Genomic DNA, 11,570 nt, shown 5'->3' with positions numbered 1-11,570 from the left:
TTCTGGAAACCACATGCTACATTTTATGGTGACTGTGATATTTCTCATTTACAGTAGGCCTACAAAGCTTACATGTTTCATGAAATAAATAAATAGCAATATATAGTAGATATTTATTGTTCTCACATGCTCTCAAACAAGTTAGCAAATGAACAATTTATCTTCAGTCTTAAAGGTTTTGGAGAACTTCAAAACTGGTAAGCATAAAATCACTCATACACATTTTATGAGATTAATAACACACTTCACGTTTTTCCTTCCATCAAACCACAAGCTGAATTTAGATTTAAATCGAATATTTGATACATAAACAGTTTTTGCAGTTATTTATGAAATTGTATTTCCTTTGTTTGAATCACACTTATAATCAAAGTGTAACATAGAGCCTGCTACATAATGAAAATTCATCTTAACATTGTTCAAATGATAAACTACTGATTAATATTTGAAAAAATTTACCATTTAATCTTTAAACAGTATATATTGCCTGAATGCTTCCCTGCTCTATGATCCTGATAGATGAACCTGAATCACTTCGAAATGCAGGATAGAGAGGTTCAGTGAAAGTGGTCTGGACTCTGTGGATGAGAGTCATTTTTTTAGAGATGCTGTAGAATGACAGAGTTCCTGCCCTGTGATCCAGATACACCCCTATTCTAGAGGAGCATACAGCAGGGATACGGACCTTCATGCCGTCATGTATGAAATATACATTGTTTTGATAGTAACCGAATCTGTAGGATTTTTTGTTGAAGCCCAGTCTACTGTTGTGACTGGCTCCTTTACGACCGATTCCTCTGTATGAGACTGCTACAGACCAGTTTTTGCCACTGCACTCAACCTCCCAGTAACAACGACCATATAAACCTTCTGTACACAGGATGTATGGGAATTCATCAAATCGCTCTGGGTTATCAGGATATTGCTGGACTTTATCGGAATATGATGCTTTTCTGTTCCCTTCTGACAGTGTGAGGTTTTTGTGTACAGTATTTGGATCCAGGTGAAGCTCACAGAAATCTGAAGAGGATGGAATAACACAAATAAACTTTGAATAAAATGATTTTTTTCAAAATGTGCTTATTTAAAAAACAAACAAACAAACAAACAGTTGCTTTTCTTACATTGCAAAAATTCATTTGGAGTCTTTGGTTCTGGAGGCTCTACAACATGGACATTTTTCACTGAAGAGACAAAATGAAACAATAACCTATGTTTATATATTTTATGTGTAATCTAGCAATATATGAAATACTGTAAATAATATGTTCACACCTTCTCGGGATATTTTGGCTGTTTCCTGTTGATAAACATCCTCCATAACCTCTTTGAGTGCTGAGATTGAAATATCTTTAAAAGACAGACGAGGGTGTTGAATGATGCTGGACATGTCGTCAAAAGTGGGTAAAACACACACAGACTGTGAACTCTGCAATGAGACAAATATTGTAATTCAGATACATTTTCCAAAGCAGAAGAGATTTTTCCTAAAAATTGAAATCATTATAATACTAAAAGCAGCTTTATTACCTCTAGAATGTGAAGCTGTGCAGTTAGTAAAAGTTTCTGTATCTCCTCATCTCTTTGTCTGAGTTCTGTCAGCTCCTGATCCAGCTGTTTGTGAAGTTTCTCTGCTCGATCTATTTCAGCTTTCTCTTGAGCTCTGATCAGATCTTTAATCTCAGAGCGTTTTTTCTCAAGAGAGTAGATGAGCTCAGTGAAGACCTTCTCACTGTCCTCCACGGCCTCATGAGCTGAGATCTGATGGAGACAATGTTATGAATGCAACAACAGCCTAAATCAGAGGAACAGAACTGCAGAAGCAAAGGGTGCACATTTAATCCACAAAAGATACAAAGGACTGGAATTATGTAATATAATATAATATAATATCATATCATATTTAAGATAAGAAAAACAGCAGCCTGTGTAAAAATGTAATCCATGAACTGGATTTATAATGTGCAAGTGCAATCTGAAACAACCACACTGATACTCACTTTAAAAGACTTCATAGCATCACTGAGTTCCTGCTGACTTCTCTCTCGCTCATGGATCATTTCCTGGCATTTCAACTGTGTCTCCCTTAACTCTTTCTGAGGATGTTAAGAGACAAAATAAACACATAAAATGCAGTTGCAGTGCACTGAAAATAACCTTCATTTTATGTATATATATATATATATATATATATATATATATATATATATATATAGTACTGTTCAAAATTATTAGGCACTTGTGAAAAATGTTGCAAAGTGAGGATTTCTTAAAAAATAGTGCCATAATTAGTTTTCATTTTTCAATTAACATCATCCAAAGTAAAAAAAAAAAAAAAAAGAAGCTAAATCAATATTTGGTGTGACCAACTTTGCCTTCAAAACAGCACCAGTTCTCCTACTTACACCTGGACACAGTTTTTCTTGGTTGTTGGCAGATAGGATGTTCCAAGCTTCTTGGAGAATTCGCCACAGTTCTTCTATCTATTTCGGCTGTCTCAATTACTTCTGTCTCTTTATGTAATCTCAGACTGACTCTATGTTCAGTGGGGGGCTATGACATCTGTTGCAGGGCTCCCTGTTCTTCTATTCTAATATTTTCTATTTGCAAAAGTAATGTTTGGGAGTCTAACATTTATATTTCCTACTGACACACTAAAGCTGAAGAAATAAATAACCATCAACAAAAAAACCGACAAATGTTTTTGTTAAAGATCTTATGTGCCTAAGAATTTTGCACAGTACTGTATATTTCATATACATATTAAATAAAATAAATATATGAATTAAGGTAAATTATAGGCTAAGCATTACCTTTTTATCATTCAATTTTGATTCCACAGATACCACGTTGTGGCCTTTATGATTGTCGATCATGCACAAGTAACAAATGCACTGACTGTCATCCTCACAGTAAATATCCAGAAGTTTTCCATGACAAAGACAATTATTGTCTGGAACGTTCTCTTGAATTTGTATGGAGGCTTTGATCAGTTTGTGCTTCATAAATGCAGGAGACTGATAGTGAGGCTGCAGATGAGTTTCACAGAAGGAGGCCAAACACTGTAGACAGGACTTTACAGCTCTATTCTTCTCTGTGGTGCAAACATCACACTCCACACAAAAGTCCTCCTGAGAGCAGGAAGCAGTGTGTATGGATGTCTTCTGCAGCTTCTCCATCATCTCAGCTAAAACAGTGTTCTTTTTCAGTACAGGTCTTTGAGTGAAGGTCTCTCTACATTGGGGACAGCGGTACAGTGGCATCTGATCCCAGCAGTCAGTAATGCAGCTCATGCAGTAACTGTGTCCACATGGAATCGTCACCGGCTCCTTCAGTGGATCCAAACAGACTGAACAGCCGATCTGCTCCTGAAATTCACTTCCTGCAGATTCTGCCATTTCTATGCAGCTCAAGAATTCAACAGATTCTCTTTCTTAGTCTGTTCCCCTAATAAGGATGGCTAAATAAATGAAAGAGCAATTTTTTTAATTTATCTTTAAAGAGGAAATGACATGTCTTTTTGACAATATTCTAGGACACAGCAGTGCAAAGCCAAATTCTTCCATGGACCATGACCAATAGAAACATAAGAAAACAGTATAGCCAACACAGCGTCCAATTCTACATGTTAGTAAAACTACGCAGATAAATAATTGCTAGTTCTATTTCAATAAAGACAAAATAACAGAGACAAAACCATTAATTACACTTTCTAAAAAGTACTTACCTGCTTTGACAGTTAAAACAGGCAGAATATTCCCTCTTCAACAGCTTTACGCCAAACTATTTGTGTTGAGTCACTCATGTGGCAGACAATTCAGTTTCGTTTCTCTTGAATACACACACTTCCTGATTTTCACTGTGCAAACAAAACGGATGTGTCCCGAGAGAGAGAGAGAGAGAAAGAGAGAGAGAGAGAGAGGGGAGTGAAACCGAAGGAAATGTGAAGAAAAAAAAAAAATATATATATATATATATATATATATATATATATATATATATATATATATATATATATATATATATATATATATATATAAAACATATAATTTATTCCAGGTTCCTCTCATCTCTCTCAAAACAAGTACTATTTAGCCACATTTACGATCAGTCACATACAAGTCTCATGATATAAAACAAATGCTCCTGTAAAATGAACACTGATTCGTTTAATAAAAAAATACAACTAATAAAACATTATTTTAAATAACTTAGTTGAAAACATAGTGACATACTTCTGCAATGAACTAATTATTTCACTTCAAAAAATAAAACACGGGCTCAAGTGAGTCGGTGAATTGTTTCATTTACATGAACCTCCGAATGAATTAATTCACACCTGTGACCACATATTCTCTAGTATTGCAACACGTTGCTACATTAAAATGTACAAATGAAGATATTTCCATATATGATTATGCAAGCATTAAAAATGTTCAAGCTAATGCTGACATTATAATGAACTTCGGCATGTGTGACCGAGCAGTGATTGCAACAAAAACACTATTCACTGGAACTGTTCAGCACATAAGTTCAGATATTTAATCTCAGATAAAACCTGGCTATATCAAATTTAAGAGACAACTACTATTTTAGCTGGGTGTGTATATGAATGATGTTTTATAAAACATTTAGTCTTTTCTTCAACCAAACTGCAGATTGCATTTTGATTTGAATAAATGTTTGACACATCAACTGCAGTTGATTATTACTTTTAGTAATTATTAGTTACATTTTCCCACTTGAAATCAAAGTTTAACAGTCACAGTATTTCCATCTCTAAACACAACACGTCTTACAAAAAATCAAAATAAAGGCACTACTGATTTATGAGTCATGTATCATTTGATCTTTTGAAAAGAGCTTTTAAAAAGCAAACTTCTGGCATCTTTAGAGTTTTATTCTGTGTTTATTTCTGGTCTCTCTGAAATCTCCCCTGCTCTATGATTTTTTTGTTTGTTTGGTGTTTATTGCCATATCAGCTACAATGGCTATTTCATGGCAAATGCAGGTGGCAATCAAACAATTAATAAATACAACACACCTTGCAAAAACGATACATAGAAAGAAGGGAGACTATTCAGTCCAGTACAGTAAATCAATTCTATAAAATATCCTTTAGTTGCACTTTTGATAAAAATTCCAAGAGCTTTTCTGGGCACATCTTACAAAACAAGTCTTTCAAGGTTTTTCCAGATAAATAGTGTTGTCTCATAACGTTAAAAATAGGACAGATCAGGAGCATATGCTTCACAGTCAAAGGAGTGTTACAATATTGGCATTTTGTGGTTCTTCACCTTTCAACAAATACCCATGGGTCAGTCTAGTGTGGCCTATAGGACACCTTGTGTACACCACTTGGTCATGTCTAGATTTGAAGGGATAAATATATCTTATTCCAACCACAGGGCTTATTTCAAATAGTTTGTTATTAAGCCATCCTTCCCATTCCGTTTGACATTTATTTAAAATATGGTGTTTGAATTGGGGCTTGAGGTCCCAGGGTGGGATTCTGCACTCTTTAATTCTTTCTGTGAGAGCTTTTTTAGCGACTGTGTCTGCTTGCTCATTTCCAAGAAGACCGATATGTCCCGGGATCCAACAAAAGATTATGTTGTAATTGTTTCTTTGCAGCTGATTTGCTTTCATTAAAATATCAACAATAATGGGATGTTCCATCTTCAAAGATTCCAGTGCTTGAAGACAGGATTTTGAGCCAGTGAGTACAATAAAGTTTCACTCTTTTGCATTTTCAATATATTCAAGAGCCAGAAGTAGAACATGGGCCTCTGCTGTAAAAATGGAGCTTTGGTCTGGGATGCTAATGCGATAGTGTAGGTGACCAATCACTGCTGCTGCGGAAACCTGACTGCCTATTTTCGACCCATCTGTGTATATAGGTTTATGGCAGGGGTGAAGGTTTCTTACGTCATGGACATGCTGTTGATATATTTGTGGGAGGGTTTCAGCCTTCTTATTGCCTGTCAATTTCAGGTTGTTGCATAATTTATTTAAACTCCAAGGGGGAATTGGGCAGAAGGTAGTCTGGCTTAGAATATCAAGATTTATGTCCAAGTTTTTTATATGTGGTCTGATACATATTCCAAACAGTCTGATATATCTGGGTCTGGTCTCATACAAATGCAAATACACTGGATGGAAGATTGGCATGTAAGCTGGGTTGTGTTGATTTGTCTTCTTAACTGCGAACTGAAGAGCTAATTTCAGGCGTCTAATTTGAAGAGGTGGTTCATTTGCTTCCGTGTACAAACTTTGTACAGGAGAAGTCCTGAAGGCTCCCAAAGCAAGTCTCAATCCTTGAAGATGTACAGTATCCAGCATTTGTAGGTACAATTTTCTGGCCAAACTGTAAACTATACTCCCATAACAGTCTGTATAGCCACAAAAGGACAGTGCAATCTGCACCCCATTTTATATTTGCCAGTACTTTAAGAATGTCAAAAGCTTTCAAGCATCGGTTCCTTAGTGACATTATATGTGGGATGAAAGTAAATTTGTTATCCAAGAGTAATCCTAGGAATTTAGATTCTTTAACAACTCTGACTGGCTCTCCATCAATGAATAGTTCCGAGTCGTGGTGCAAAGTTCGTAGAAGGCACAAGTGAACACATACAATTTTAGAGAATTTAAAACCATTTTCAACAGACCATGTATTCACCTTGTTTATACAATTGCAATTGTCTCACAATAATATTTATGCTTTTCCCTGCTCTATGATCTTGACTGCTGAACCTTCTCCAATCCCAAATGCAGGATAGAGAGGTTCAGTGAAAGTTGTCTGGACTCTGTGGATGAGAGTCATTTTTTTAGAGATGCTGTAGAATGACAGTGTTCCTACCCTGTGATCCAGATACACCCCTATTCTAGAGGAGACAGCACGGGTATTGACCTGCTCTTTACCATGTCTGAAATAGAAATTTGCTCGATTGCGTGTCAACCTCCAGGACTTCTCGTTAAACCCAAGTCTGCAGTCATCACTTTTTCCTTTACGAATAATTCCTTTGTATGAGACTGCTACAGACCAGTCCTCCCCACTGCACTCAACCTCCCAGTAACAACGACAACACAAACCCTCTCTACACAGGACATGACAATACCCATCAAATCGCTCTGGATGATCAGGATACTCTTGGGTTTTATTGTTATTCAACACTTTTCTGTTCCCTTCTGTCAGGATGAGATTTTTTTGTGCAGTGTTTGGATCCAGTTGCATCTGACAGAAATCTGATGAATGGGCAAAAAAATAAAATAATCAAATCAAATGCAGTGCTGTATTTTCCAACGGATCACACTGTAGTAGTTGTTCTTTGTGGATGTCTATCAATTGTGTGTTGAAGAAACAATGAAATACGTAAAGCTCAACTTACACTGCAAAAATTCAGCTGGAGTCTTTGGTTCTGCAGCCTCTGCAACATGAACGTTTGACACTGGAAACACGGTTAGAAACAAAATTCAAGGTTACTTTATAAATGCAGCATGAATAAAACAATGAAAACAAACTCTTTAGATTTTTAGAAGAAAAAGCGCAGACCTTCTCTGGATATTTTATTTGTTTCTTGTTGACAAACATCCTCCAAAACCTCTTTGAGTGCTGAGATTGAAATATCTTCAAAAGACAGATGAGGGTGCTGAGTGATGTTGGGCAAGTCTCCAAAAGTGGGTAAAACACACACAGACTGAGAACTCTGCAATGAAACAAATAACTCAGACATAATTTATCAAGCATAAGAGATTTTTTTAAAACATTTTTAGAATGGTGGTATATCATTTTAAGGAAGGTTTATAAATACCATAAGAGAAATGACATTACCTTCAGAAAAAAAACCTGATTGTCAGTTAGTAAAAGTTTCTGTATCTCCTCATCTCTTTGTCTGAGTTCTGTCAGCTCCTGATCCAGCTGTTTGCGAAGTTTCTCTGCTCGATCTATTTCAGCTTTCTCTTGAGCTCTGATCAGATCTTTAATCTCAGAGCGTTTTTTCTCAAGAGAGCAGATGAGCTCAGTGAAGACCTTCTCACTGTCCTCTACGGCCTCTTGAGCTGAGATCTGATGGAGACAAAATGGTATGAAAATAAATAAATAAATAAATAAAATAAATCAGAAGAACAAAACTTCAAAAGAAAAGGGGGGTGGGGGCACATTTAAACCAAAACATATACAAAACACTACAGTATAATGCAATATATTCTTCAGGATCAGAAAAACATCTACATGTGTATAATATAAGGAGTCGCGAAGGCCAACAGGTTCCTGTTAGCCCCTGCTGGCCTACTCTAACACCCTAGTGACCACCCAGAACACCCTAACAACTGCTTAGCAACGCCCAAGCAACCACTCTGAACACCCTAGCAACTGCCTAACAACCACCTAGCAACACCCCAGTGACCTCCCAGAACACCCTAGCAACCACCTAGCAACACCCTAGTGACCACACAAGACACCCTAGCAACCACCTAGCAACTATTCAGAAAACCCAAGCTACCAATTAGCAATGCCCTAGCGACCACCCAGAACACAGAAGCTGTGTCTTCACTTCCTGTTGAATTCAGTGTGTGTGGTGCAGTGGGTCAGGAATAAGTTAGTAGCCCCTGCTGTCAGATGTTGGAACTACACCCTATGAAGGCCAAACGTATGATTCTCTATTGACATCTGTTCAAATGTAGCTGTGATTTCTGACTAATTATTTTTTTTCCAAGAAAGATTTGAATCAGTTATTTCATTACATTATAGTACATCTTTTTCCAGTGACAGATTGTTTCTTAAGGGGTCTAATATCTGTTGCCATTAATGACAAATGAAAGTGTGTATTACCAAAGTCAAATACTTATATTAGAACTAGGTAAGCACATGTGAGTGATGCTTGCTGTGGCAAAACTCATCACCACAATGTCCCACCAAAGACCTCAGTACGCTGTCCCAGCGTTGCTAGGTGGTTGCGAGGGTGTTTTTTTTTATTTTTTATTTTATTTTTTTGCTAGGGCATTGCTAAGTGGTTGCTAGGCAGTTGCTATGGTGTTCTGGGTGGTTGCCAGGGCATTTATAGTTGGTTGCTAGGGTGTTCTGTGTGGTCCCTAGGGCATTGCTTGATGTTTAATCAATTTATATCAATATCTTCATTTCACTATTGTTTGCAAGAAACATTTTAATAATGCATACAAATAAATTTCACTCATATTTATATCAATGTATAAATTTCACTAGTGTTTTTAAGAGGCTTTTCAACAATTATGGCCTACACGGCTCCTCGTATACAGTATGTAAACATGTAACCATGTACTTTACAAATACACACTGTTGACATTGGATCTAAAAGGTGCAGGTGCCATCTGTGCCCAACACATTGATACTCACTTTAAAAGACTTCACAGCATAACTGAGTTCCTTCTGACTTCTCTCTCGCTCCTGGATCATTTCCTGGCATTTCACCAGTGTCTCCCTCAACTCTTTCTGAGGATGTTAACGCACAAAATCAATACGAAAATGATGAATAGAGTAACAAAACTTAATACCTTGTCTGATCTAGTAAACAGGGTAACATTCAAGTAGTCAGTCTCATTTTAAAGTGTAAATGACACATTAAAGGAATATTCACAGCTTTAGTTCAGTTACTTAACACACATTTTCTGCTAATTTTTACAATCTGAGAAACGTGTCCAAAACTATTTTCCAGCATCACACAACAGATATGGTACACTAAAAATAACCTGCAATTTTCTTTTAATATTCTATATACATATTAAATATAAATATAAGAATTAAGCTAATTAATTAGCATTACCTTTTTATCATTCAATTTCAGTTCCACAGATACCACACTGTGGTCTTTATGATTGTCGATCATGCACAAGTAACAAATGCACTGACAGTCATCCTGACAGTAAACATCAAGAAGTTTTCCATGATTGAGGCAAATGTTCTCTTGAATTTGTATGGAGGCTTTGACCAGTTTGTGCTTCATAAATGCAGGAGACTGATAGTGAATCTGCAGATGAGTTTCACAGAAGGAGGCCAAACACTGTAGACAGGACTTTACAGCTCTATTCTTCTCTGTGGTGCAAACATCACACTCCACACAAGAGTCCTCCTGAGAGCAGGAAGCAGTGTGTAAGGATGTCTTCTGCAGCTTCTCCATCATCTCAGCTAAAACAGTGTTCTTTTTCAGTACAGGTCTTTGAGTGAAGGTCTCTCTGCATTGGGGACAGCGGTACGGTGGCATCTGATCCCAGCAGTCAGTAATGCAGCTCATGCAGTAACTGTGTCCACATGGAATCGTCACCGGTTCCTTCAGTGGATCCAAACAGATTGAACAGCTGAACTGCTCCTGAAATTCACTTCCTGAAGATTCTGCCATTTCTATGCAGCTCAAGAATTCAACAAATTCTCTTTCTTAGTCTTTTCCCCTAATAAGGTTGATTAAATAAATGAAAGAGCAATTTTTTTAATTTATGTTTAAAGAGGAAATGACATGTCTTTTTGACAATATTCTAGGACACAGCAGTCCAAAGCCAAATTCTTCCATGGACCATGACCAATAGAAACATAAGAAAACAGTATAGCCAACACAGCGTCCAATTTTACATGTTAGTAAAACTACGCAGATAAATAATTGCTAGTTCTATTTCAATAAAGACAAAATAACAGAGACAAAACCATTAATTACACTTTCTAAAAAGTACTTACCTGCTTTGACAGTTAAAACAGGCAGAATATTCCCTCTTCAACAGCTTTACGCCAAACTATTTGTGTTGAGTCACTCATGTGGCAGACAATTCAGTTTCGTTTCTCTTGAATACACACACTTCCTGATATTCACTGTGCAAACAAAATGGTGTGTGTGGATGTGTCCCAACAGAGAGATCTATCTATCTATAATCGTCCATCCGGTCTGTCTATATATGTATAGTTGTGTTGGTCTGCAGCGGTTGATTTTGTGATCTTGGAAGTAAGGGAAAGAACTAGTGTGTTAAAAAAAAAAAGTCCAAAGCTTTCAAACTTTCCACTTGCAACTTACCTCAAAACATTCTCATTTCATTGCGGTCTCTCTTCTCTTTCAAAACAAGTAACATTTAGCTACATCCACGCAGTCACCTACAAGTCTCGTAGCAGATAACTGTGCTAAGGCTCCTATAGAAAGGTCTGTGCTCTCAATGATTCTTCTCTTCATGTGAAAACTATCTTATATTTAATATTCTTCAAAGTCACCACCCTTTATATACATTACAGCTCTTCACACTATGGACATTCTCTCAACCAACTTCATAAGGTGCATCATGGGATGCCTTTAGAATACTATAGAGTTCTTATGTGCTGAGCACTGGTTCGTTGCGTTTTACATTCTATCAGGTCCAACTCGTTCATTTAATAAAGTTTGTAAAGAAAATCATATAGGCACAGTTTATCATTGTCTAAAAACTCATTTCAAGCATTTCGATAAAAAGATTGGCAAAAAAAATCTTGACAAACATTAAATTCAGTCAAATATGTCCAGATGCTTGATTGATATGCGGCCAGCTGATACAAAATTATTTTAGGAAGTTGACATGTCCTGCAG

The 11,570-nt window shown here is 36.7% G+C and overlaps 1 protein-coding gene across 5 annotated transcripts; it reads right to left on the bottom strand.

Moving 5' to 3' along the window:
• On the bottom strand, positions 1-11,284 carry LOC127429892 (E3 ubiquitin/ISG15 ligase TRIM25-like). Of its 5 annotated transcripts, none has more exons than XM_051679233.1 (7): positions 10,700-10,845; positions 2,814-3,460; positions 2,001-2,096; positions 1,531-1,761; positions 1,276-1,429; positions 1,125-1,184; positions 1-1,020 (listed from the first exon to the last, which is right to left on the bottom strand). In XM_051679233.1, the coding sequence occupies exons 2-7, from the start codon at positions 3,396-3,398 to the stop codon at positions 470-472; spliced, it is 1,677 nt and encodes a 558-aa protein (XP_051535193.1). In that variant the 5' UTR covers positions 3,399-3,460; positions 10,700-10,845; the 3' UTR covers positions 1-469. The 5 variants fall into 5 exon arrangements, with proteins under 5 accessions (XP_051535193.1, XP_051535195.1, XP_051535194.1 ...); XM_051679235.1 differs by having other exon boundaries at positions 2,814-3,447; positions 10,700-10,827; XM_051679234.1 differs by lacking the exon at positions 10,700-10,845 and adding an exon at positions 3,728-3,857.
• Positions 11,285-11,570: the final 286 nt, after the last annotated feature.

The sequence above is a fragment of the Myxocyprinus asiaticus genome, chromosome 39, assembly GCF_019703515.2.
Source record: "Myxocyprinus asiaticus isolate MX2 ecotype Aquarium Trade chromosome 39, UBuf_Myxa_2, whole genome shotgun sequence".
Lineage (NCBI taxonomy): Eukaryota > Metazoa > Chordata > Actinopteri > Cypriniformes > Catostomidae > Myxocyprinus > Myxocyprinus asiaticus.
This window is presented reverse-complemented; position numbering and strand designations above follow the sequence as displayed.